This window comes from Syngnathus scovelli, chromosome 3, assembly GCF_024217435.2.
Source record: "Syngnathus scovelli strain Florida chromosome 3, RoL_Ssco_1.2, whole genome shotgun sequence".
Classification (NCBI taxonomy): Eukaryota; Metazoa; Chordata; class Actinopteri; order Syngnathiformes; family Syngnathidae; genus Syngnathus; species Syngnathus scovelli.
The window spans coordinates 15,974,378-16,002,366 of NC_090849.1; the positions used below are offsets into that span (position 1 = coordinate 15,974,378).

At 40.0% G+C, this 27,989-nt stretch overlaps 3 protein-coding genes and 1 long non-coding RNA gene across 5 annotated transcripts; 3 read left to right on the forward strand and 1 right to left on the reverse strand.

Annotated features, from left to right (window-relative positions):
* Nucleotides 1-1,160: 1,160 nt before the first annotated feature.
* Nucleotides 1,161-15,950, reverse strand: antxr1a (ANTXR cell adhesion molecule 1a). Its single transcript, XM_049763909.1, has 18 exons — nucleotides 15,796-15,950; nucleotides 14,344-14,415; nucleotides 14,192-14,263; nucleotides 13,748-13,829; nucleotides 13,576-13,609; nucleotides 13,269-13,348; nucleotides 12,795-12,863; nucleotides 12,067-12,147; nucleotides 11,408-11,468; nucleotides 11,193-11,291; nucleotides 9,830-9,899; nucleotides 9,668-9,746; nucleotides 9,314-9,409; nucleotides 7,490-7,531; nucleotides 6,565-6,660; nucleotides 6,323-6,490; nucleotides 6,081-6,161; nucleotides 1,161-2,360 (listed from the first exon to the last, which is right to left on the reverse strand). Exons 1-18 carry the CDS (start codon nucleotides 15,948-15,950, stop codon nucleotides 1,962-1,964), a joined length of 1,836 nt encoding a protein of 611 aa, XP_049619866.1. The 3' UTR covers nucleotides 1,161-1,961.
* Nucleotides 12,013-16,099, forward strand: LOC125994561 (uncharacterized). Its single transcript, XR_007490637.2, has 3 exons — nucleotides 12,013-12,153; nucleotides 13,701-13,834; nucleotides 15,784-16,099. It is a non-coding gene; the product is annotated as an uncharacterized lncRNA (long non-coding RNA).
* A 983-nt stretch (nucleotides 16,100-17,082) lies between these two features.
* On the forward strand, nucleotides 17,083-21,637 carry LOC125994558 (MOB kinase activator 1A). 2 transcript variants are annotated; one of them, XM_049763916.2, is made up of 6 exons: nucleotides 17,083-17,270; nucleotides 18,041-18,207; nucleotides 18,514-18,607; nucleotides 19,108-19,241; nucleotides 19,697-19,860; nucleotides 20,105-21,637. In XM_049763916.2, the coding sequence occupies exons 1-6, from the start codon at nucleotides 17,257-17,259 to the stop codon at nucleotides 20,180-20,182; spliced, it is 651 nt and encodes a 216-aa protein (XP_049619873.1). In that variant the 5' UTR covers nucleotides 17,083-17,256; the 3' UTR covers nucleotides 20,183-21,637. The 2 variants fall into 2 exon arrangements, with proteins under 2 accessions (XP_049619873.1, XP_049619874.1); XM_049763917.2 differs by having other exon boundaries at nucleotides 17,084-17,270; nucleotides 18,044-18,207.
* A 427-nt stretch (nucleotides 21,638-22,064) lies between these two features.
* trafd1 (TRAF-type zinc finger domain containing 1) lies at nucleotides 22,065-27,876 on the forward strand. The gene is made up of 12 exons (XM_049762229.2): nucleotides 22,065-22,498; nucleotides 22,736-22,784; nucleotides 22,869-23,004; nucleotides 23,132-23,185; nucleotides 24,221-24,653; nucleotides 24,960-25,223; nucleotides 25,317-25,381; nucleotides 25,804-26,055; nucleotides 26,195-26,327; nucleotides 26,496-26,712; nucleotides 26,821-26,878; nucleotides 27,123-27,876. The coding sequence occupies exons 2-12, from the start codon at nucleotides 22,750-22,752 to the stop codon at nucleotides 27,159-27,161; spliced, it is 1,686 nt and encodes a 561-aa protein (XP_049618186.1). The 5' UTR covers nucleotides 22,065-22,498; nucleotides 22,736-22,749; the 3' UTR covers nucleotides 27,162-27,876.
* Nucleotides 27,877-27,989: the final 113 nt, after the last annotated feature.

The window sequence follows — 27,989 nt, forward strand, 5'->3', positions numbered from 1 at the left end:
ATTTTCTTATTTTGATGCCATTCAGATTGGCAACCTGCAGCAACATTGTGGAGTGATTAATCTCACCATCATATCACCAAAACAAATCTTTACACTGAGCATTGTATATGTATGCTTCGCAAAGTTCATACAACCGATTCCAGCCACCGATACATAACGCAAATAAAATTGTCCTTCTCAGCAGTAGATGGTACTACATTGTGGCAGATTGACACATTACTAAATCATCATCTGTATCAGAAAGAAAGCCATTACATATGAACTGAAAGGGTGAAGCTAGACCTAGTGATTGGTGGAATGAAAATTGTTAACTTCTGTGAATAGTATGTGTAACTACCTCACATTTGTCTTATTTCCTAACAACAATGCAGTGCAGCTGTAGGTTATACTTACTTAAAAGCAACCAGGTTTTCGCTCGACACTCAGTGTGTTTTGAAGGACTTTACAAGGCTGAAGGTGAACTGTATGTTAAAAAAAAGAGGCAGTATGGTAAGGCTTGTGACCATGACCCTAAACAAAAATGGACGGATGGAACTGGTTATTTCTGTCAATGATCAGGCACGGCCCCGGATTGCGGCCTGTCTTTCTCCACATCTTGATGGAATGAGCATCTGCAATCGCAGAGTTGAACATCAGCAGTCGTACAAGCGCCAAATGTCATGTCCAAGTCTTGGTTGTTTACTGTGATGTGCATAAAAGCAGGCCAGCTGTGACTCCCATCATGCTGCTTCAGCACAATGAGGAACGTGATGAGGATGCTGAAAAACTCAGTGTGATCAACACATGCAAATTAAAAGCGAATAGGAAACATTGGTAGTTCTCAAACTGTCTGCATTATCATACATGAGAGCATCAATTAAATCATACTAAACCAATTTTCCTGCCGACACTAGCTTTGGACCAATTAAAAGTTGTCACTATAGAGACTAACTTGCAAAGTTGCCCACACTGACTGTTTTTATAGAATTGCTGGTCCTTGTCGACCCTGTGCACACCAGTGAGCAACAAATGATGTAAAAATTTCATTTAATTCAATTTAATTTGTTCTTTTTAAAGTGACCCTTGCACCTAAAATTGAGAGCACGTTGAGTTTACGTGGATCGAAGTAAATATTGATATCGTAAATTATTTAACTCGTCTTTTAAGCACAGTAGCTGCAATTGTAATAGCAATAACATTTTTTATTTAAGCTTGTTTACAAAAAAGGAAAAAACAAAACAAAAAGTACAAGTTGTATGAAACAAGTTCTCCCATCGCAGTCAAACTCTGGCGGTACGGTTCTATTGTAAAGTGTGTAAACGATGACGTCCTACACGTTTATATCGCGACAGCGCATCCACAGACCGTTTGGAATGGCAAAAGGAATCACCCATTCTGATTTGAAGATTATGACAACCAATTGTTCAATTCACTCCAAAATTTCCAGAGGTGCAAAGGAGTGTGAATAGTTATTCATGCGCTATAAATCTCTCTTTCTTACAACGAAACTTGTTGAATAGTCCAGAATCACAATGGACTGGTGTAGCCAGCCTCATAGACCGCTTCTCAGCCAAAGTCGATTGGGAAAGGCTCCAAAACTCATCCCTGACCCTAAATAAGGACAATCGTTATCAAATTTTAAGAGTTTGTTGAATTCTGCATGATGCAGTTGGAGTCGTCTTTGTACAGGAGCACGCTCCCATGTGCGAGTCCATCATCTCTCTGCCGGACAGGGAGCAGACACTTAAAGCTCTCCACGGTAGAATGAATGCTCTCATGTGATTTCAATGTCAGTAATTCAAGCATCCGTTGGGCTAGATGTGTACAAAAGTCAGTGTAGACAAATAGCGGAAGGAAGGCAGGTCCTCGTTGGCCCCTGCACAAGGCAGGTACGCCACAGCCTGCTGGGCTTTGCTCTCCCGCAGACACAATCAAACATGGTCACGCGCTTTGAATTCTTGCTGGGGTTCTCGCTTTGTCAGCTACAGGCCGGGGCGTGGCGGGGGGCGGGCCGGTGGCGGGGCTCGTCCAGGAGCGGGGCCTTGAGGTAGCGGGGGTAGCGTGCCGGAGGGCGAGTGGGGAGGTGGCGGGGTAGGCGGCAGCTCGGGCGCGGCGGGTATGTGCAGAGAGGTGGGTGGGAGAGCCCGTTTGGGAGGCGGGGTGTAGTAGGGAGGGGTGGACGGAGGAGAGGGGCATACGTCGGAGGGCGTCAAAGGCAGGATGGGCAGGGTAGCGCAGAACGGTGGGCTGCCGGGGGTTGGCGGGAGGGTGCCCTGCGGTGCGGGTGGACTCCTGCTGGGAGGGGTGTAGATGGGCGACGGGTTGTAGTGGGGGTAGCGAGAGGAGGGCGACTTCATGCGAATAAAGTTCATGCATCTGCCCTGAAATGACAAAATGGACCAGATGTTAGACAGACTTTTACAATGCAACTCAGTGACTTTTAGTGTCGAACCAAAGGGGCTATAAAAGCAGAAAGGGGCTGGTTAGCTCCTTTAAAGGAGTTTATGTTTTTCTACTTGGCTATTGAGCGTGAGTATTTTTGCAAGCTGTTTTGATAGCAACTTTGAAATGTTTGATTAGATAGTAAAGGCAGGTCCTGACATTGTTTTGGAGTGCATCGGTGCAAGGCTTTTTGCACGTGTACGGAGCTCAGCTTGGAGCTAGCCCAATGATTCTCGTATTGCTGGAAAATACAGTATTGGAGTCCAATCCAAACATGATTTATTGCTTCACTTTTTGCACAAGCTTCTACTAAATGCTCACAAGAAAGCACTCCGCAGGAAAGGCCAATGAGGTCAAGTCCATTCGCATTTTCCATTTGAACTGGGAAATCAGAATCAAGTCTATTTTTTTTCCCCCAGGTTAGCATTTAGCAAAACTACTATGTAATTTATACAATATCAGATAATTCATGAAATGATGTCAAAGGTGGAACTTATTATCACTTTTGTTGGTGATGGCCTTTTTCGGTGTGATGTGTGTTTTGAACATATCGTTTTAGTTGTGCCTAATGAGTCTGCTTTTGGTTTGAGCTTTTCCTCTTCAAGACAACATATAACTTGTGTGCATTGCATTTAACAGCGTGTTGATTGAAAGCAGACATCTGCTTTCACTTACAACACTGTTTATTTTTGTCTCTTTGATTGTATACAATTTCCTGTCAATTCTTGATTTATCAACCTGGATTCATTTGATAGGTAAAAATATTTCTAATTGTGTTTCCACTCAATTATGTTGATATTCAACACATTGATGAAACAGTGAATATCCTACAGCATGTCATTAAATTGAATATGTCAGCTAAATCAAGATGCCACTTACTGCATATTTATGTAATCATAATATTACGGAAACACTCAGGCCATAGCAGTCAGCCAACAATGTTAATTTTTTCAGATGTTTTTTGTCGTCCCTGATCTACTTGATGAATTTATTGAGTAAAAACATAAATGTCTTTTCAGTTCCCCTGTTATAGCAACCTGAAATTGAGTTTGCCACTGATGGATCTTGTTAGTCAATCATTAAGGGGAAGTTATAAAAGGGAGGATCCTAATTGCAACCAGAGCAGCCTGTTTACTGTAAATCCGCACGAAGGCGTTTTCTTCAGTGCCCAGAAGAAAGTTTACAAAGAGAAAGACTCACTCACGCTCAGGATGTTCACTGTTGTTTTCAAAACCAAACATCCCTGAGCTTGTACGATTCTGTATCTCGCACACGTTTCACACAGAAATTATTTGTTTGAAATGCTGTCATAAATGACATCAAATGAGATATTAGCATATTAAGTGAGACCTTGGTCAGAAAGAATTTAAAAAATATTTTATATTTTTCTTTGGCTTTTTGATTATTTATTTATTTATTTTTTTAGTCTGTCAGGGCCTTCCCTCAACAAAATGTTATTGAGCATTTTTTTTCACCGACCCGTACAAGAGTGCATAGTGTGGCACATTCACAAATGGGTATTTTGTGCCATTGTAAGCAAAAAAAAATAAATAAATTCGCTTACGAATAATGAGGATTTCTGAATTTCAAGCGCCCCAAATTCAAGGGCTTGTGTGTGACATATTGGGGAAAAAATGACAATTAAACCCTAAGCGTAACTTTGCTGGAAAAAACATCTAATGTGACTAAACGAATTGGTTAATGTTGAACACCTGCTTTTATTCCTTGATGACTTCACTCAGTCAATAAACCGAACGGCTGAATGTGTGTAAGCGTGTTAACATACTTAACATGTATTATATGTCCCGTGTGTGTTACATTACAGCCATGCAATAATGTTTGAATCACTCTCATGACGGAGCAGGCCAATATGGTAGCCAGGCAATCCAACACAAAGCACTGCAGCCACGTGCAGAATGTTACGAATGGATCTTCAAATCATCACATACTCACCGAATGATTTAATAATGATGATAAGTGGACACTTAGCATTGGTTGCGTAACAAGGCCACTTCTAAGAATTATCATAGTACATTTTGTTTTGCTCAATGAATTTGCAAACGCTGGTAAGAACATTTCAAGGATGTTGTTTACAAAGTGTTTTCCTGTCTTATTTTTGGAGAGGTTTTGCATTTGGGAATGGTTTGGATGTGTAGCTGCATGCATTTTCTGACATACTCTGTCACAATCACCGTACGTATGCATGCAGCCTGCATCTCTATAATGAACAACAACATTTTTAATCCAGGAAGCTGGTTCTGCCATTCGGTCTGTTGTCCTTGTGAGTTAAATGAGAAACACTCGAGATGAAGCAATGACTCACATTGTTCCATACTCCCAGACTTGAGTGTAAACACAGCTGTGTGCCACCTGACACACTTTTGTGAAAACAATCAAATGGCTGGTAAACGTATAGTTCGTGTGTGTGTGTGTGTGTGTGTGTGTGTGTGTGTGTGTGTGTGTGTGTGTGTGTGTGTGTGTGTGTGTGTGTGTGTGTGTGTGTGTGTGTGTGTGTGTGTGTGTGTGTGTGTGTGTGTGTGTGTGTGTGTGTGTGTGTGTGAGTGTGTGTACGTTATGTAAAGGCCTCTATATAGCACAGCCTGGCTTGTGAAGCTAATACTACTGCACAATAATTGGATCTGAAACATGTTTTTATTCTGAATATAAACATTTCATTATTGCTGATCAAGTATTATTTTGAATGTCATTAGATAGTGAAAACGACACAACTTTATTTCCATTATCTCTTTGAGGAGTTAGTGAATGTGCCAAAATGTTAGTGCGAATTCCAGTAAAAATACTCATGAAGGAGTCTGCAAGGAGGTTGCTCCATCTGAAGTGAAAGATTTCTGCTGAAGTCATCAGTGGACAAAGCCAAATGTTATTTCTCAATGGACTTTTGGGGGGGGTGATAACGTTGCATGTAAGTGTTGGCAGTAAACATTCAGTCTTGGCGAGCGGAACACGCAATAATTAATGCAACAATCAAAAATGATGTAGTTGTCAGCGAGCACAAATACTAGTATGTCTCGCCAAATATTCATTTCTGTTTTTAGTGTTTAACTTTCGTGTTGTGATTCATTTTGACCGCCTACAGGAAAGTGAACTGTTATCGCCTTGAATGCACAGCTGGCCATTGAGAAATAACATTTGGCTTGGTCCACTGATGACTTCAGCAGACATCTTTTCCCTGCATGTATTCACACTGCAGCCAGCCAGACGTTAGAGCAAGGTTAACTCCCAATTTGCCATCACTTCACCCATGAGGCTCTCTTTATGCAACGGTTCTCAAATTGGGGTCAGCAGTTCTCTGGGTGGGGTTCACAAAATGATTTGCAGTGCAATAATTTTGCATGTTTACCTTGCTAAAATTAAGGCCTATGTATTTTTTGACAAATATATTTTTTGCCTGAATCATGAAAGAAAGAATATTCATACTTTTGGGCATATTTTTTGTTTGGAGGTTTGCCGTACGATTTTTTTTAGGTAAAATAGGTGTCTTGGCTCAATACCATTTGAGTAAACACTGCGGTCTCACAGTGTTCACAGATCTGCCAATTTCTCTACAATTAGCGGTGCAAACTGGCCTCCTTGTTGAACAAATTTCACGTGATCGCTCACACTGATTGCGGTTTCCTGTAATTTTGCAGTAATCTTACCTTATCACCTGGATGAGGTCTCATCACTGACACGCGGTTGTAGGCTTTTCTTAAAAGGGCCCACAATGCATCCAGTTTGCTCTATACAAACAAAGAAGTCAATATGATCTTACTAGCACAGATGTTGGAGTGCATAACTGTTTTCTCCTCACAAAAATGCTAGACAGGCAACAAAAGATGTCCCTTAAACGTGGACAAGAATTTCTGAATCCATAGCCGTATGTGATTATTCATTTTCGTACCTGGATGGGCGAGTACCACTTGTGTGCTCCAATGGGTTTTTGCATGCCGTTGTTGAGAACACGCGTGGGGCACTGCACAAACTCCTGCTCAGGCATCTTCACTTTGGCATTTTTGGCCTTCTCCAGTTTTGCTCCTTCTTCAGTGGAGCCTTTCTCACCCCAGCGGACCTAACAAAGACCAGTTCATTTAGTTGAAGTTGAGAAAGGTCCTAAGGTGGACTAACTTGATGCACTCTTCTCACCTCCATCCTTTTGATTCCCCCGACTCCCCGTCCTCCGTAGTAGGACGCATCTACAGTGGGCCATTTCTTCTTTGGTGTATCATCGTCTTCATCATCCTGAGGGTTGTAAAAAACTATGATGAGGGGCTTCAACTTAAACTTAGAGCTGGCTATAGTATAGAACTGCATTGCATCATATCAAGTATTGAGCATAGTATTTTGATCACATTTTTTACATACAGGGTCAAAATATATTTAAAAAAAATACCCTCAGTATGATACTACTGCAAACCCTAACCACAATAACAAACACATTGTTAAATGAATACTTCTCTAACACTGTCAATCAAAATAATGCCCAATTATTTTTTTCAGGGTAGAATTTAGAAACAGCTAGTTACGTACGTAGTGTATCAATGTTGAGGCCAGTCACCAGGACACAACCTGTAAAATTCTTCTTCTAAAATAACCAGGCATAATTTGGAAGGAGTTCTTTTATGTCCTTCTCCGCTCTAACATCCATCCTTTTTTTTCCTCTGTCTGTCTGTGGTGGTTGACAGATTCAAGGAAATAACACAGAAGCCAAAAAGGAAAATCTCATGCGACTGATAATATATCATCGAGCATGCCAGGCTATTTGTTTCAGGCGTAAACAGCATAATTCGTGCAAATGCGGTATTAGTGTCTTAATGGTTGGATATAATTCCCAACAGAATGCTTGGAAGACTCGAGGCTATAAATTAAAATCAGCCGGAAAACTGGGATGGGTCGGAAAATAGCAATAGTCTGAATTTTATTGTTAATGTTGGAGGGCGTGAACTCGCAACACGTTCAAGAGATTGTTGGACTTTCGTTCCAGGGCGAGAGGGAATGATAGCACTTGGTCATGGACGTTTAAGATGTCAGAATAAACAAAACACAGAATGTGAAAAGGTGCCGCCCCTACCGAACTCTCCTCCGCAATAGGTGGCGGTGGCTCATGGATGATCTGAGAAGAAATAAACACAGGGAGAGAGAAGATCGATCTGCATCAGATAAAGTCATGAAAGCATGTTGAAAACTTTGTTGTCTCCACCCATGGCTGAGGAAATGCTTTGTCCACCTTCCATGACCTAGAAATCTGCCTTCCACATTTTGGGGCAAAAACAAACTTTTAAACTGCTATGTGATCTTGTTATTTATTTATTTATGGAACAATATCCTCTCTATGGAATATATTCATCATTTTCTCATATTTTCAGATGTGCATTGTTTGAATTTGCTGCATATGTTGCTGCACGCACATCGCACGTACAGTTTAGTCTGCCTGGCACCGGCTGCACGCGCCTCTCGTGTGTGGTTTGGTGTCATTTTTCCCCATCTACAGATGAGCTGTCAGGTTGATTATAAACCAAATAAAGACAGCAAAATTAAATGCATTGCGTGACCCTGACTTTTCTTATTTGTGATTTTCCTCCATCCTTCTCCAAATCCTGGAGCTAGAATGACTCTCCATGGTAACCCGGCATCATTTTCCTAAACAGACACGCATGGGCTTCGAGTGCCATGAAATAGACAAGAACAGAGTGAGTAAAGGGAGCCATAATGTAAAAATGGACAGATTGCTCAGTTTTTTTTCCAGCTGTGGTAATATTAGACTGCTTTTTTTTCAAGAGAAAAAGACTGAATTTGACTGTGACGAGATAATTTGTTGCAATATTCTGATGCTGGCACAGATGTGCTGTTCCTTGCGTTTTACATTGTGCAGAGCTGCTGACTACTTGACAAATCACCTCACTTTTGGTGATTTATAATGCTATACCATATTTTTCATCAGTCTCATCCAAACAAAATATTCCAATTATTCAGTGATTACTGATGAAAAAAGTACCAGGGGCCACACCGGAGGTGTAGAGTTTGTTGAATAAAGTTACAGTATTATGAGGAAGTCTAGCTGATGGTGTCATATACCCCCCAAAATAGGTGATTTCTTTCACAAGAACAGAGAAAATATTTTCTCAATTTGATTCCACTGCTTATTCTGATTATAGTGTTGATGTGCCAAAACAGTGACTATTTCATTGTTTCGGCATTTTGAAGCAATTATGTTTGTGATTGCAAAGTTTATCTTTTAAAATCAAGCATTTCTCCTTGTAAGTGTACAACTTTATTCTTGTCGCATTCATATTTGCTCTTGTGAGATGATGATTTCATTCCTGTTATATTTTTTCTTTTAATAAGGCCTTAACACTTTTTTCTCAGAAAAAAAATGAAAATCAAAATGAAAAGATGCATTTGCTGGCTGCTTTCTTAGGTGTAAAGAACAATGCTAATTTCGGTTGACCCTATTTAAGTGAAGTTCTACAACTACATTAATAATATCGTTAGATGATGTCCGTATCAATGAAAACATTATTGTTTTGTATCGGAATAATTTTTGACACAACTCTTGTTTTTAATCTCATCAGAATGCTCGTGATCAGTGAGGATAGTAGTTGGCTACATACTACATATACACTGCGGTAGTAATGTGGACTTGAATTTTTAAACAAATAGGAGAAGCAATCTCAACATCCCATATTACTCAAACTGTTACACAACAGCCTTGACCTCTTCTGTTTGTTCCATTCTGAAATATAAGCCCGAAACTGTTGACTTTTGTTTAGGTTAACCAGATGACCTGGGGCAGTGTTGGCCGGACATGAGAACGGCAAACCAAGCTCTATTAGTGCCTTTCAAAAGCTATTCGTCATCAATGTCACTACTGATCTGTATTAGAGGGTGGACTCACCACAGTGCAGCAGAGGGGCCAGAACCACCACAGGAGAGCCAAGATGAGGAGCAGCATGAGGATGAGCAGAGTGATGGCCAAAATAGTCCCATCAGACTGTGACATATAAACACAGCATCACACACAAGGTAAAAATGTACGGTCCAAAGAGTTGCTTTGTTTTTTGCTCCATGTCATTTCTTTGTCATGAGAGGAAGAAATAAACACTGGAAACCGCTGAATGGTTTGTTACTACAGTTGAGTTGCCTCAAGCTTCAAGGCAAGCTTCTTTGGTGGCAGCAATGATTGCTGTGTTCTAATCAACTATAATGGATATTCCAAGTTAAAGGATTATTTTTTAATTCTTGTACTCACACAGCTGACAGTCGTAATGGTGACCGAACTGGAGATGAAACTCAGCCCTTCGTTCATACTGACATAAAGATTTGCTGCCCTGGAAAAGAAATGAGAAAACAACTCAATTGTCATGCTGGTGACATTGTTGGAAAAACAAAAGGGGCACGACGGTGAATTTACATTCCCTCATCCTGAAGCACAGGAGCCTGGCAGAGAAGATATGTATCCTCCACGATCAAAGGTTTCACCACTGGAGACAAAGATGGAAATGTGTTAGGAAAACATGAGCATTGAGTCCAACATTCCAGTCTTGTCATATAAAAGAAGGCCAAAAATAACTGTTGATCTGAAATTACTTTGTTGTTCACCAAAAGGCATCACAGTCATTGAATGAATGTTGGGCAATAGGAGAAGGGACTCCAGGAACATTTTCACGGAAAGTAGTGACTTTCACGAGAAGTCACTTCCCAAATTTCGGCGAAGCGCGTTACCTCAAAATCAAAACAAATACTGAGGGAATGAAGTCTCTCATACAAAACCCTCAATAAAATTGACGGCTTTTGTTTTTGAGGTAAATCTAGGTCTTGTCCGTTTCCAGCTGGCTTTTAGGAAAGCAGCTCCAACAAGCATCATGACCAAGCCGCTGTGTTTATTTTGGCAGTGGGAGAGCATACCCCAGAACTGAGGAAATCAACACGAGAGTCACATGGGTCATGGCTGATCCACTCTTGAAACTTTGTGCAGGATGGAAGGATAAGCGAATAATGTGGCCAGAAACAGCTTAGCCTCAATAGGAACGGAGCCAGATCATATGTGATCTCGCTCCAAGTTCATCCCAACATCCACTGTGCTTTTTCTTCCATTAAAGAAAGATAAATTGGACTCAGAGGCTTCTCAAGAACAACTAAACAAATCCAGTGAAACGCACACAGAGTTTAATCCCCGCAAGACTACAAAATTACATCTAACTCCCTGTTGGAAGAATATTCAGATTGTACCCTTTTGCTCCCAAGTTACCATTCATGGGGTCAATTTCATTAAAAGAAAAGTTCATGTCGTGCAAAAAAGTTAAGCACCATTAGATGTAGGGAAATGTATAATATTGCCTCATTTAGGAGACGTGTTTGATCTTTCTTTGTAAACTAGACCAACACCACCCGCAGAGCTGTGGTGTGCACAGTAGGAAGCGGTTTCCACAACTATTTCATTAAGCCACCAGCAAAGACTGTGGGGAAATTGTTTGTTGCCCTAAAGGCACTTTGTTGCATGTGTGGCACTGGTTGCCATTTTCTTTACAGGCAGTAACAACAGAACAACTTTTAAGCGAATATAAAAAAGCCAAGGCTGTAAACCTGGCGCCTTTTTTGATCATACAGGAATCCAGCTTTGCATTGGACTTTTAATTTAAACTTCCCCTACATATTATAATGGACCCAATTATTTATTGAGGGGTGTTTTTCAGTTTTTCTCATATAAAAACACTGTCAGCCAGAATAATACACATACTGGTCATTTCAGATTTTTGAAGATATGTTTCACTTACTTTTAGTAAGGGTGTCGTTAATGCGAAAGCTGCATAGGACCTTTTCCACATTGCGTGCATGGAGGAATCCATTTCCTCTTACGACAACCTGGAATGACTCTGATGGAGGAGAAATGAAAACACAAAATGTCATTTCAACAATTTGTGATGACCCCCAAAAATCTTCAGTGCCAAGTTTACGATTCTCAGCATGAAAGAAAACCCTGCTTCCTCACCTCCTGCACAGATACTGGAGGGCTCAGCTGCCAGAATCTCAATGCAAGATCTTTTCAGGATCTGGGGAAATGTAAATAGAAAAAAAGCATTAATGGGAATAACTTGGCATTCGCCACAATATTTTTTCCGTGTCAGTGTTTTCAGTTGTTATAATCTCTTTTATTTGTTTGTTGACATGATGCTGCTACTTCAACAGTTTTAAACCGTTCCCTGACGTCATTGAGAACATGGCTTGCTCCTTGAAATTCAAATTAGATGATAATGCGCTGCAGATGATGAGCCTAGCCTATCAAAAAGCAGCCCTGTTGTCACGAAAAACTGTTTTATTTTTTTTTTATTTCCTGACAACGGTTAAATCACAAGAGATCCAGAAAGCTCTTTGATCCAGTTTGGCCAAACATGAGCCTCGCTGATCAAAAACAGCAAAGTGACAGTCACAGCAAGTATTTTCTGGAATTTTGTCCCTAGCACAGTTTCAGGGATACAAGCCCTTAAGGAAGGCTTATAGTCCTTAGGTCTGGTATGCACTTATGAGTTTAAAGTATGAGGTCATTGGGTGCAGGTGTTATATGTCAAGGTGATTTCCTGTGGGCCGACAATCTATAGTCACTCATTTCCACACACGTGTTGTTTGTGTGGACAAGGGTGACATACTCACAGAATCAATGACTCCCTGCAAAGCTTCAAATCCATCGGTGACAGGGAATACGTGGTCCTTACTGTCAGCAATCTTCGCCAGCTGAAGGTGAGCAATATAAAAACACAAGTGAAACATTAAGTGTAAATTCACTTTTTAGTCATTGTCCAGATTCCGATATTTTTAAACTTGACCCACATTTCTTACGGAATGACAACAATGTATAAAGGAACTACAGCACTGTTTTGATGTCACTGTGAATTTTATATTGAACTCAAAACAGTATTCAATTGGGAAAATTTTACTCATTCGATATTTTATGTAACCTAATTAATCAGCCGATGAATCAGTTTGGGGATTTTTTACAATTTGCATCAGCCTAAAAAAAAATCCATATAGAATTTCAATCTAACATTGCCATTGGAAGAGACAGCAAGACAGTGTGCTATATTTTGCCCATGCAATTTTTTTTTTTATAGATATATAAATTCACCATCATAAGATTCTTAAAAATTGCACATAATCAAAGGTTATTTATCGCCATTGTCAAGCACACTAGTTGGCAGCTTGACCTTTAAAGTCTTGGCTGGAAAAAAAAAAAAAAAAAAGCTGTAACCTGTTTAGTACATGTGAGAATTGATGGGTTTGCTACAACTGCATATGCCGTTAAAGTATCTTCACTCTATGACAAATGTGAGTTTTTTTTCATGTTTGAGAAATATGTGCAAAAAGTTGATGTAAAAAGCCACCTGAGTCTCATTGAAGTCCTTCACCCCGACGCAGTAAACCGTGGCCCCCAGACTCCGTGAGCGATTGGCCTGTCAGGTTGGCAAAGATTGAGAGCACAAATGAGACAACATTCCTTGCAGCACATGGATTCTGTTACAGCTCAGCATTTTACAACATTTTACAAAACAAAGTTACACAGCTTTGAATTTTGTCATGCAACTAAATGTTTGTACAAGACATGCAACAACCAAGACCATGTTGGATATCATCGTTTTCATTAAGTAGTATTATTTCCCTGGCTGGCCACATGTGCTTGAACGAACATTACACAACAAAGTCCAACACGCTCTGAACTCTTATAGAAGCTCTTACGTAGCAGAATGAATAAAAAACAGAATGATCAAAGCGGTCATGTGACACAGTTTAAAGTGGTTAGTGGTGCCCAAATTGACACTTGATTGCAATTATTGTGAAAGTCGATTCGTCTCTCTGACCTCTCTCTCGGCATAGAAGAAGAGATCCTCATGTAGCTCTCCATCTGTCAGAGCTATAATAACACTGGCGGTCCGATAACCTGCGGGTATAAACCATTTGATCAGATCTTTTTAGTATATGATCTAGGCTTAGCTAGACACTTTTGTAAATGTAACCTAATTTATAAGCATGCAGTCACAAGTACGTAGTCTTTTAAAGCTTCAGGGACCCTCTGACTCTTAAGTATTTAGCTCGAGGATGTTTTTTTGGAAGACTTTGGCATAACAACAAACCCACATTGGAGAGTAAAATCTTGATCATACGAACCTTCTGTGTTTCCATAATATATCTGCTCACTGGCCTGTGGAACAAACACACCGACGATAAGCTGGCAATCAACCACATTCTACAAGAAGGTAATATCTGTTCAATTTATTGAGTCATGTGTTTAGTGTTCACGTTAGGTGAAGAGTGAAGACAGAGTGGTGTTGGAGCTCACCCTCAGGATGCCCTCGTGCATGAAGGTGTCTCCACCTGGATGAACTCCCTGGAGCTCCTCCAGACCTTTGCGGATGCGTTCTCTGAGGTGACATACACAAAACAATCACAGCTCATACATACGTATATATTATCATGTGCTTTAAATAAAGATTTCCAGCTTTTTTTTCAAATCAGGTAAATTGTGGAGAACTTTTTCCCGAAACGGTTCAGATAATGGATGCGTTGCTATAAAGATATGAGTCATGAGATGCACTATTACGCTGTGTGCTGCATAGAAGATAAGATCATGTCACGTTGCTGTAAACATGTGCACCACCAAACTACAGTAAAGTCTAAATGGCTGTTATTGATTGTATACAATATATAGTATAGTATGCAAAATAATGCTCCAGATCAGAACAAACAAAACAAAAAAATCCCACAATAGGTCATGCGTACTCACCTGTCCTCTGTCAGGCGCATTAAAATCTTCCCTTCAGTGGAGAACACGATAAATGACATTCTTAATTGTGGACTAAAGCAAAGCAGAAATAAACACAGTGAGATCAGAAAATAAATCTTGAAGGCTTTTGCCCAAAACGTCGATGAGTTTACCTTATAAATTTATGAGCTAAGTGCTCAACAAAATGGTAGATTTCAGTCCAGTGGTCCATCACACTCCCAGATCTAGCAAGAAGAAAAGTCACATGGTTAATTTCCTACACATAGAACAATCTAAAAGAACAGAGAGCTGCCTTTTAATTGAGGGTTGTTAATTAAAACCAGATTTATTGCACAGAAGCAAATCAGCAGGAGTTTGGATCTTTAAGCTGCTTTCCCCTGAGGGAATGCACACTGCTCAAGTTACTGCTAACATCCTTAGAATGCATACGCAATTAATTAGGTCTGTTGTTACAATCTGAGAAATGCATTCACCAGTGGAGTGTTGATGCTAATCAATTTTGCTCTCTTTGTTTACCTCCTTATAGTGAATGCGCTCCAAGTTGAGCTATTGGTATTATTTTTTCCTTAATGTTTTTATTGGGCCATAAATCAAATGCCAAAAAATCCTCCATTTCCTGTGCAATTACAAAATAAACACAACAGCATCACATAGCAGAAGGAAGCCATTCATCATTCAGTTACTAACAAATATGTAACTAAAAATGACACTGAATTATAAAAAAAAAAATATGTGCATGTATCTCTGAATCACATGTCCTCATTTAAACTTTGCTTTTATAACCTCAGATTCCATCCTCTTCCTCCTTCTTACCAAGCCTATTTTTCATTGTTACCATGGCATAAGTTCCAATGCAAAAAGCCCAAAACAACATGCTGAAACTTTGAAACATCTGGAGCCAATAACAGATAGGCTGTGAAGATACCGAGCGATGATGAAGCTAATACCGGAGCGGGAGGGTGGGGGCAGGCGGAGGGCATGGTTGCTGCAAGTTCAATGGGTCCACACGAAGATACAATGTAAAAACAATAAAGTGAAAATGGATGCATTCCTTTAAAACATGGAATAGCGTCTAGATGTCCATAGACTTTGACACATGCACGATTCCCACTTTTAACAAACATTTAACAATGCATCAGCATGTCTGGAGCTGATGACACGCACTCAAGTCCCACGTCCCAACTTCCACATGATCAACAAATCCCTCTACGACAATGTATTGAACTTCCCTGTGAGTTTGGTGCACGCAGTTTAGGTTTAAATATCCTTCCACGTGGACTGTTATGTTGATGAAAACAAACACAGCTTTGTTAGAGCACTAACGTTGAACATATGTGTCCCATGCTGAAATAGTTTTTGGAGCCTATGATACCATCATCATTCTAAACTTACTGCTGACATGGCAGTACACCTCATCACAAAGTGTATTGTTTTATTTATTAAAAAATATTACTAGTGATTAAAAATGCCAATCCATTACTTATATGCTTCAATGGGTCTTCATATATATGCTTGTATCTTACTTTTACAAGAATGATTTCATGCACTGCATCTAAATTTGGTGTCACCATTTTTTTCTTGTTGTACAGCAGAGTTGAACTCACTTGTCCAAGACAAAATAGAGGTCAAACCCTCCATAGCATGAGGACGACCCTGCCAGCCTTCTCTCGTGGTCGGATCCAGCATGAACAAGAGGAACAACCAGAGTGGCAGCAAACAAAGCTGGAAGCCAGGATCTTCTACTCCAACATGAAGGCATTATTCCATCTGAAAACCCCACAAAGGTAATGGGGAAAATCTGAGCACCTTTCTCAGGATGTCAATAAAGAAAGTGCCAAGAAAGTTCCTCTTTGTAGATCCCTCGGTCAGTCCTTCACAGTGATCTGCAGCATCCCAAAAAAACAAAAACAAATAAAAAACAATCATCCAAAGCGTAAAGTGTAACTTAAGGGGCAAAGTGGAGAAGAGGAAGAAGTGAGCGTTGTGAGTTTGAGTGGACTCTTTCATCAGTGGGTCCAACAAAGATAATGCAAAGGACTTCTCAATTCGCAACCTCCCACTTCATCAAATGACCTTGCAAAGCAGTGATCTTTTAAACTCTTACTATTTACATTTTTTCCTCCCCCACTGCCTTAAGGTGATGGAAGCAGAACAATGGGATCCATCACCAATTAGTATATTCTGCCCTCTAGAGGCGAAAGTATAGAGTGCTGTGAAGCCATACTGACTATGATCTGTAATTTTAGTTGTATGTATATTGAATTATCAAATGGTAGCAGCAAGCATTCATATTTGCTTTAGATTTTTTCCCCATTCTTCCTTGCATCCTTATTTCATCCGATTTGAAAAAAAAAAATACTTTTCCAACTCCTGTCGTCTAGTATTTGCATTACAGTTTGTTTTTAAACTTGGACAGATAATATGATTCAGTCCACGTTGCAATTTGTTATTTTATGAAAGATAAACAAAAACACAAATGAGACTTGAGTGAAATAAAAACATACATACGTACATACATAAACATATTCTCATATTTAAAATAACAGACAGATTCAGTCAACGTTGAAATTTATTTTATTAAAGATAAAAACACAAATGAGACTCAAGTGAAATAAAAACATACATGTATACATACATAAACATATTTTCATATTTCAAATAAATAAAGAAAAAAAGACTTCGCTTCGTTCTTTACACTTTGCAGCGAATCTGTCAAGTCGGTGAATCAGACAGAGAAAATCTGTCAGACAAGAAATGCAAAGAAATCTGTCGTCTTCAAAATGACTTCTGTAGCAATTTTCTGGTCATGTTAATGTTTACTGAGATGTCTTATGTCAGGCGTAAAGCCCATTTCATCATACGTCAGTGGTTTCTCATGTATCCAACAGGGGGCGACAGTGTTGCCCTCTCGTCGCCAGAGGAAGAACCTCGGTGGGTGCAGTTGATGTTAGCTGTTAGCGAACAACACGTACGAGACCGTTGCCTTGCCAAAATAACAATCCGCAGCGCCGTTAAACGGAAGCGTGGAGTTTTAATCGAGCCACTCCGACGACCGCTTCGCCAAGATGAGCTTTCTATTGTAAGTAGACGTGAGAAACATTCGAACTCGTGATCTAATTTTGTCATCGGCGCTTGCGGTTAACGTTAGCTAAAGTTCCAGCAGGGGAAGTAACTTAGAACTAGAAGACACCCTTGCTTAAAAACAACTTAACAACATTGCGATGACGGTGTAAACTACTTTGTCGTAAAAGGGTTATCATTATTCATCGGAATGCGTTTTATGTGCTCATTTCGTCTTTTCAGCCAGCCGCCATTTAATTATAACTTCCATGCTAGCTAGACCGTTAATGCTAGCTTTCAGTTGGGTTGCTTTCGCCTGACGTGTAATCCGAATGATATTGTGAACGTTCGTAACCATTTATGTCTCTATCTACATGTTAGTTGTCACTTATTTAACACCAATGCCTTCCTGCTTAGTTACATCTGAGGCATTTAATTGACCCACTCATTTGACCATTGTCTGTGGTGTCACATTTCATGTACAGCAAGTACACTTTCACATGTATCGATCTAATACCTATGTCGAGAAATCTAGCTTTACAAATGTTGTCTCGCTCAGTTTTGCTTTAAACCTTCCAAGGGACTTTCATTAAAAGGGCACCTGAGATACCTAAACTAAAAGTAGTAAAATAATGTTGATATTGAGTATGAACATTAAATCTTATTGACATAAAATTAATTGATTTGTACCAAAACGTTTAGTTTTAAGTTTGACAAGTCCACGTGCTTTCGTTCGCACCTATGTTGTAGTATCCGGCAGCTTTCAGCTCTGTTTGTGTTTACCTCCAGCAGTAGTCGCTCATCCAAGACCTTCAAGCCCAAGAAGAACATCCCAGAGGGCTCTCATCAGTATGAACTGTTGAAACATGCTGAGGCCACGCTGGGCAGTGGGAACCTGAGGCAGGCGGTCATGCTGCCGGAGGGAGAAGATCTCAATGAGTGGATCGCAGTCAACAGTGAGTGCAAAAACAAAAGCGACACCACACATTGAGGAAAAGACATTGTTTTACCGATGCATTGAACTTCTATGTATCACAGACATATCGTTCCAGACCCACCAAGTAAAAATCTACAGTATAAAGACAAAACAAAACAACACATTTAAAAAGAGCAATTACTTGAGTCAGTCGAGGACCTTCTCTGATTCTGATTCTCATAATTACTACACCACCCCACCATTAGACTTTAGTGCTTATGAGTTGTTGTTTTTTTATTATTATTGTTATGACATAAGGTATTAAGTGCATTTTTCTGGATTTCAGCGGTGGATTTCTTCAACCAGATCAACATGCTGTACGGCACCATTACAGAGTTCTGTACTGAGGCCAGCTGCTCAGTCATGTCTGCTGGCCCCAGGTAAGGCAGTAGAGCACACTGAATAAAAAGGAGTCCCTCGACCCAAGAAGTTCAACAACACCTTATCTAAATGGTGACTTTGTAAGAAATGTCTCCACCAAATTCCTGTTGTCTATAAAATCTGTTTATTTCCAGGGAATTAAGTAATAGCATGAAAGACGTTATGGGTCTAAAATGTGGCTTGCAGTCTCTTCACACGCTTGCTGTTTGTTGCTTAAATCTAGATCTGGCACTTCCTCTATCCTCTGACGGTCAGAGTTTAATCAGGAGGAAGGGCTCACTTCCTGCTCACGAAGCAGCAATCAGAAATATCCACATTCAGAAGAGATAGCCCTGCATTTCCCACTCGCTTGCATATTTGATTCTATCTCTTGCCAAGCAAAGTTTGCATGAACTCAGTTGATATGTAGAGCTTTTAAGCCATTCTGATCTACTACTTCTCAGTCATATTGCTGTTAGGTTAAAAGCTCGCTGAGGTTAACTTTGTCACCTTTTTGCAGATATGAGTACCACTGGGCTGATGGCACCAACATTAAAAAGCCTATCAAATGCTCCGCACCCAAGTACATTGATTATCTGATGACATGGGTTCAAGATCAGCTGGATGATGAGACACTTTTTCCCTCTAAGATTGGTAAGATTTGATTTTGGAACATTGACACGTTTTACTGCCTGATGAGATTTGTGGGATCTTCATTGCAATGTATGCTGCAAAGTCACCAAAATGATCAGTGCTCTTCTGTGTTCATAAGGGAAACCAATTTTTTTCCCCCATATATTAATACTTTCATAAAACAAAGTGCTGTATTTAGATGGAAGAATTCATCATTTGACTGCTCTGCAGCCAGAGGACAGATCTGCAGCTTCTTAGCACAAATGACTAATCTTGTGACTTTAGTTATATGGAGCAGTGTGATGAGGTCATGTGTTAAAGGACTCTAAGACTCATCAGATCAGTGTAGTTAGCACCATCTGGTGAAAGTTTGAGGAAACTAACTCAGTCAAATTGCACACAAAACAGCATTCCATACATGACCTTTAGAGATTTGATCAGGTTTTATGCAAAGTAAAATCTGTTTTCCACCGCAGGGGTTCCGTTTCCCAAGAACTTCATGTCTGTGGCCAAAACCATCCTGAAGCGCCTTTTCAGGGTTTATGCACACATCTACCATCAGCATTTTGACTCTGTGATGCAGCTGCAGGAAGAGGCTCACCTCAACACCTCCTTCAAGCACTTCATTTTCTTTGTCCAGGTAGGTTCCTGCACCACTTTTCGGCTTCTGCTTGACTGAGATGGTGCAGCAAGTGTGTCCTACAGCCATCTCCGTGTAGCTCAACCACTTATTGTGAAGGGAAAAATGGGGTGAAGCGGTTGGCAGACTGCTGAGATGTGTCACATTAAATCTGTTTGAAAAAGTTTTAAAATGGAGTGGCTTCGATTTCAATATGTATTCTTAGCCCATATATTTGATATATTTCTGTCTGTGTCACCTGCAGGAATTCAACCTTATCGACCGGCGAGAGCTCGCCCCCCTGCAGGATTTGATCGAGAAGCTCGGTTCCAAGGACAGATAGACATTATATCACACTCCTCTCCTGACTTTTATGCTGTTACTTTTATGCTTTTGAACCCTTTTTCTTTTTGCCACTCCCCCTTCTCTCGGCCTCTGCTACCTCTGTGACGTCAGGTCTCAACTCTGTGTGCCTTCTTGTCATTCCTCTCAGCTGAACATTTGGATTGTACTATTTCTTTTGATCCATTTGCTGTCTTTTACATCTCCCCGACCCTTCTCCCCATCTTTAGTTTGTCCTTTTGAATATGAATTAACATTATGTAATCAATGTATTATTTGCTGGACTGATTAATAAGATAAAAAGTGTTTTGTTTACTTTTTAATTGGACCAAAAAATTTTGAAAGGAGAAATGAGCTGCGTGCTCTTTACAAGCTGGTTAACGGTTTTTTTTTAATATATAGTATATATTCTGTGTCATTCTGTTTTGACTGAACAAATGTCAAATTCTTACATTTCAATCACTTACTGCTATATAGTTTGTGTAAAGTGAAACATTTTAAAGAAGTAAATGGGCGAATCTGATCGCATTACATTTTTAGTGCAAATTGAAGATGGTTGCTGTGCTTGATGCCATGTAAGCAATACAATGCATTGACGAGTGATTGCAAGAAGCCTTTTTCACTTGTATGACTGCATTTGTCCATTTTATAAGGTTTGTTTCCCATTATTATAGAAGGTAAAATACAAGAAACAGAATAGGGCTTCCAGTAAACAGCTGTATAGTGAAAATATGATATATAGACTGAATGCAAATTTGTAGGTAAATTAGTTTTTTGTTATTGGGTTATTTCTTTCGTGCCGATCATTTGTGGAACTCTGGGTTGTCTTGCGTTTCCTCAATGTTGGTACTTATTTCCCCGAAGGATAACAACTATTGCCTCTGTGCGCCAAAAGGGCAGACATATTGTAAATATAACGGTTGTGATCCCGTCTTGAACTCAGGCTACAGCAGCAGGGCTGTCTGTGTGTACTGCCATCTTTTTACCAAACAATTGCAGCTGGGATTCTAATGGATGGTTTTTGGATTTGGCAACATTGACTGCAAACGGACCTTAATTCCTGAGATAGACATTTAAGAACATCGGGAACCAGCAGCTGCCATCTGGTGCAGTAACTAGTCATTTCAGTAATTCTAATGCTGAAAAGCCCTTTGAGTTTTATTTAATTACAGGAAACGTGTCAAATCTTGTCCCATATGTAGCCAGCCACATTTCATATTTTTGTACTTGTAGAATTAGAGAAAGAACAAGGGCTTGCAAGGAAGTAGACGGTTTTATTGAATCCTTTGGTGGTCATTTTGACTGGTAGGGGGTGCACAAATGTACTGTGTCCAAACATTTGCTGTAAATAAGATCAGCATTTTTACCTGATAAAACTGTGCCTTTACATTATTGAAATGTCTTGATATGATGGTATTGGCAGATTTGAAGCTCAATAAAAACAATAAAAGGACAATGCTGTTTTTATTTTGTGTATATGTATACAGTACTGAAAAGAGCAGGGCATTGATTTGATCACTGCAGACACCCTTACACTTACATAAAATGTGTTTCTGTATTTTAATTAGTCCCCTCTACACATAGTTTGTTCACAATGTTACGTAAGATTAAAAAACGCGTAAATATAATTTTAAATATGAAGTATATTTGACTAATCAAATCCGCTTTACTAATTTACCCACAGTGTATTCACAAAGGTTTTCATTTGCTCAATAATATATTAAACTGCTAATATAGAATTAATTTACGCAATAATTAAGTTGTTTAACTCTGTCGTTTTCTATACAGATAAAAAAAAAGTGCATGCACATTGCAGTAGGATTCTACATTCTCTTCATTTTGTCATACGTGGACCGCCTGTAAGACAAGACTCTGGGTAAAGTGTTCCACTCGTGATCACGTAGCAAAAAAGAAATTGAATGATCGTGCGAGAGTTGTAGCTATTAGCCTGCGTCTGCGATTTTCTAATTTATTCTCTACCGTTATTTCAAAGTATCCGTCATGGTTGCTTTAAGTAAGACTATAGGCGTGCAACATCACTTCTTTTACCTGTTCCGGTTGACAGAACTGTGATGATGCGATAGTTTCTTGGCTCCGATCGCCAGGCTCGTTTGCTAGCATCAAGTTGGTTAGCATTAGCTCAGGCAAAGCTACACTAACGACGTTGCTAAGCTGCGTAGAAGGGCTGCAGGCGCCTGTTTGAACGCCATTTATATTTTATATGTGGTTAAAACACTCCCGCTGGCTTCTGGTGAAAATGCTTGTTGTTCCTCGTCACTGAAGACAGCTTCTGTGTCTGCTAACGCTAACTAGCCGGGTAAGCAGAAGTGAAAGATCTGTCAACCACTGTCATTTTCTTATGTAAATACATGACTGTGTGTATTATATAGTTCGGATTAGTCAATGGACTGCGCAGTACTATGTATGCAACAAAGTCGTATGTCTAAGCTAATGATTTAACTATACCGTTTTTTTATTACCGTCTTTTGCTTCAAATAGATGTGATTTAATTTCTCTCAAAAGACCGCTGTAATACTGTTGTAATTAAATGCAGGCTTCAGTAGGATCATGGAAAATGAAAAAACTCAGTTCTGCGGTAATTGGTAAGTGTACAAGTCAAATTAGTCAAGCATTTTTATTTTGGGTTGAAAAATGCTCTATTTTTAATAGTACTTTTTATATTGTAGTAAACATGACATTCCGGAAGCAAATTTCACTACCCATGAGATCCACTGTCGGAGAAACATCGCACTTTGTGATGTCTGCCAGGAGCCGGTGCCACGCTCGGATCTGCAGGAGCACAATCAGCAGGAGCATAGCCAGGTAATAGTATACAGAATTCTGCAGGTGTAGGCAACATTGTGTATTATGCATGAGTGCTGCAATAGTCAAAGCAGTAGAACACATCTGAACAATTCTGAGTTATCAATGCTTCCCCCTTTCATTACAGATTACATGCAAGTGTGGCCTCAAGATAAATAAGAATCAAATTGAAGTTCACCAGGTATTTATTAATTCTCTGTTTTATTCCAATTAACACCAGGACATTGACAGATGTATACATATATGTATTTATTTTTTGTTTGACACTAGAACATATTTAAAATAATACAGCCACTGCAGTCACCTTCGTTGTGGCCATTTGTCTTTAAGTGAAAAGCTTGGGATCAGATTCTGAAATGGCTCTTAAAGAATATTCAATTTAGCTGCATCCATGAAAAGCTTGCTCTCATAAGAAGGGATTTTTTTTTATCACCAAGGAAAAAAAAAATCTTACTGTGGCGTTATTATAAAATGGATTTTCCACCATGTTCTAACACTATTACTAGTTGCCACTAGTTGTGAACTGGAATCTATCCCAGCTAACCTTGGTTGAGATGCAGGTGGAGGGTACAACCTGGAATGGTCACTAGCCAAGCTCAATGCATATATAAACCGACCATTCATACTCACATTCACACCTATGGACAATTTACAGCAGGCATGCCCAAAATCCGACCTGGGAGCCAATTGCGGCCTGTGGTCAAATTTCCGCCGGCCCGCATCCAATTAATCATGTGTGGCATGTCAGCACTGTTGGCCCCAGTACAGATAGAAAATAGACATGTACAAAAACCTATTTTATATTTCACCAGTAGATGGCAGCAGACCAGTGGCAGTGCTCTAGGGTGCTTTTGGAAATATGCTCTCTGTATTATGAACTCTGTGCCTCCCTGAACACACCACTCAAAGTGGTGTTAGGTGTCAGACTGAACCTCCCACTACATGACCCTTTCCAGACCATTTCTTAAACGACTGTAGCACAGAAAAGTCAAGACTGTAGCAAAGAATAGGAAACAGAGCAGCGTCGCTTCCAAGACAAGTGTAAATATTTTTCCTAGCTGAATGTTACAATAAGAACCTTTGACTATAACGCAGAAAGGCTTTCTACATTTGTTAACTGCCTGAGTGTAGAACAGTCTTTGAAGACAAAGAAATTGAGTATTTATCCTTCAGTGGCTTCACTAATTTTGCATTTCCACAATTTTCCCTCCTGTAGAACTCTGACTGCTCTCAGAGACTGGTGGCATGCCAGTACTGCGAACTGGAGGTTGCTTTCAGTCAGTCCAGAGAGCATGAGGATTACTGTGGCGCTCGCACCGAGCCCTGCCCGCAGTGCAAGTGCAATGTCATGTTGAGGGAAAAAGCCCTGCATCCGATGTTATGTGGCAGTCCCACGCTGCTCCAAGAGAGGAACAACAGCTACTCCAGTCGCAGTCTGGCAGACCTGCAGCCTCCGGGGGCCTGGTTAGAAGGCCACTCCATCCGAAACACCCTCAGAACCGAAGAGCGAGGCCCCAAGGAGAACAACCTCAGTGCAGCGAAACATCAGGTCTTTCCCCGCGCTTTTGAGTCCACATTTTACAACGCTTCAAGACAAGGAAGCACAGACTGGAAGAATATTGCCCCAAGGAATATGACATCCGCCCAATGTGAGTTGATTCTTCTCATTCTTTTTTTTCTATATGTATATATAGTTGATCTCCTTTATGGAATTGCAACAAATAAGGTTTTAAAGGACAAACTGTGAGCCTCATTTGTCACAGAGGTACCGCTATCAGGTGAAAAATAGCAATATTAATATGGTTTTAGTTTTGCCCACTCACACAAATTTAACATATAACAAGAAAGAATTAACAATTGTATGTTCAAACCTACAAATGATACACTAAACTAAAAAAAAAGATCCATCCTGTTCTGCTGAACAATGTTTGGTTGAACCGTTGTTGTTATTGTAGTCGAAGAGAACGACATCCTGAGTCGCAGCAGCGCGTGGCCACTTCAAGACGAGGATTCATCAGGCCTCGACTACATGCTGGCCCTCAGCTTACAGACGGACGGCGAGTCCTTGGCTGGTGGTGGAGACGCTAGTCTCTGGAGTGACATCTGGGACCACACAAAGATGCCCAACAGCTCTGCTGGCTGTCAACTTCCCACATCCAACAACAACTACACCAACTTCCCCTCTCGCACAAGTGCCCTTCTGGAGCGTGATCAGACAGGTAAATAGTACTTAAAAACCAGCCACGGCGTTTCTTTCGAACGGTACAGTTTGATGGTCTGCAGTTGACGGCAATGTAAATGATTTCTTACAGACATCATGCTTCCCTGTGAGTTTTGTGAAGAGCTGTTTCCTGAAGAGGACCTGATTTTGCATCAGGTTTGACATAATTTTAATAACATCACCCATAAGCAAGCTGATAAATGTTTTAGAAACAGTACGATTTGGTTGTGTTGAAGTTTCACTGGAGTTAAGACATCAAGAGAGAAATGTCAACTTCCTCCCACCCCATAATGGCTTTGGTATTGTCTGTTGTTTGTGTATCATTTAATATAGTGTAACTAATCAGATATTATGTAGCAGACTTCTCTTTATCTTTATACCTTTGGTTATCGGCAGCTTTTGCCTGCATGTCTGTTTATCTCTTTAAAGACAAAGTCAAGTCCAAAATTATAAGTGAGGGAAAGTCACTCTTAACATACGCCACAGGATAATCTTTTCGAGACGTCCGCCAATGATTTAATCAGAAAAGTGTTTTTTAAAAAGTCTTGACTTTTTAAAAAAAAAAAATTGTTTTTCAGACCGGCTGCAGCCCCGCGTCTGCTTTTGCGTCCTTCAGCAAGCAACCGCCGTCCCCCCCTAAAGAGGTCAGGAATGCCACGGGGATGATGCGCAGCCTCCCAAATACGCTGGCCTCTAACATCCCCACCTTCCCTGGATCCGTCTCACCGGCTTCCTACAGTCCACCAGCCAGCCCACTAGAGGGCGACGTGGTGATTCCATGCGAATTCTGTGGGGTTGCGCTGGAGGAGGCTGTCGTCTTTCATCATCAGGTATGTCGCTCCGCCGGTTGGTTAGCCAACTCCTAATGATCAGCTTCCTGTTACTTAGATAAAAACGCCAATGTGCCCTCTCTTTACATCAGCTTCCTGTCTTTTGACCTTATTTCTATGTATGTCTTTTCCCATACAGGACAAATGTGACATGCGCCCTCAGACCGCCTTTCCACTTAACAATATGACAAAAGCATCTTTCAAAAAAACTCAAGCCAAGGATGCGTTTGGACAAACATCTCCAGATTTTCACAGGAGAATAAAGCACCAAGGTTGTGTACTGCTGTTAACCACAGTCTTCAATTGGTTAGATCACGAATAGTTGGGGAATGCATTTCACTTAATTCTACAGGAAACATAATGATACAGTGTTACTATAAATGCTAAAAAGGTATTTGACAATTCTAAGCCATGGACACCACTGTTTCTTTCGCATACAGGTGACGTCTCAGATGAAGATCTTGGATTGGCTGGAGATGTCCCACCTGGACAAAACCAAAGGGAGTGGCAAAGAGGCTACATTGGGCGGCCGAGTCAGAAAAAAACATCCAACTGTGAGGTTTCAGCACAGAACAGAGCTCAGCATGGCAGAGAAACAGAAGGAGCGCTTTCATCTTTCTTGGACTCTGACAAGCAAGGCGCGGACTATCTAAAGGGGTACGTTTAATAGACACGTAATCATAAGCGTAGTTATCTGAACATTTTGTGCTAAAACACCAGATGTGAGAAGTGACGTCTTTTTATTTAATTTTTTGCATGTGTCAGACTTCATTCAACAGAGAACAAAGAAGGGAGAGGAAACAGAAGGAATGTGTTAACAAAGGTACAGTTAAAATTTTAAGCTCCATCATTTGGCTTTGTTTGGAGCAAAATGATTGTTGCAAGCGCCATGTGAACAAGCTAATGTGAAACAGTCAGCCATTTCACATTGTAAGCTGCCAGTTTAATGTGGAGGAATAAAAACAATGTTTAAATTCTTTTGAAGGGTGGATTTCCCCCTTTAGAGTCTAGACAATTTTATTTGGCACTCATTTTTGTTTTTTTATTGACCTTTCTTCCATTCACAGCTCCCTAAGAAGCAGAACGAAGATCAGCAGGAAGAATGAGTACTGCAACATGCGGCAACAAAGATGTTTATTCGCTCTCTGCTTTTTGTTTCTGTCCATGTTTAAAAATCTGAAATATATCTGATAAGTGCCTGTGTCAGCAGCAACACCACTTTACATTTAATAACTGAGGTTGATTTGGTTTTGCTATGAATATTCTACATTTGTCTCAGCTGATACTAAAATTGTTTTGATTTGTTGCGAGCATTTTTATTCACCATCCCTAATTTGATTATTTCTTCATTTCTTAATAGACTCTTCAATTTGTGTGTTTTTATACCATTAAATATACATTAGTAATTTAGCTAATATTTGATGGATTTCACCGTATCCTTAGATTTGTCTCGTTGCAATTACTTTTTCTGCTGTCTCCTGTTTGGTCTCCATTTACATTACGTGTCATGGATTAAAAAAAAAAAAAAAAAAAAAAAGGTTTTATATCAAAGAAAGGCAATTACGGTATACTGTGTAATTGTACTCATGTGCCACAATTGTCTGAACGATGCAGCAAATCATTTGTTAAAAGAGATGATCAATTATGAGTCAAATATGGAAATCGTACCAGAGATGAAAAAGCGAATGGTGAAATCTCCTGGTTCGGTGTTTGTTCATGCATGTGGATGATCATTCTCTGTGTACCGTGACCATGTCAATGCTCTCAACTCTGTGACTCTCTTTAGGTGTTTTGTAATGTCAATAAATGTTCACGTCTACAGTTTGTGCTCTGATTTCAAAGAACACAAATACGCAGTTATGGACAACAAACAAAAGTAAAGTACTTGAGTGTGAATGCATGTTTTCCTTTTGGGCCGATGATTTACAATGATA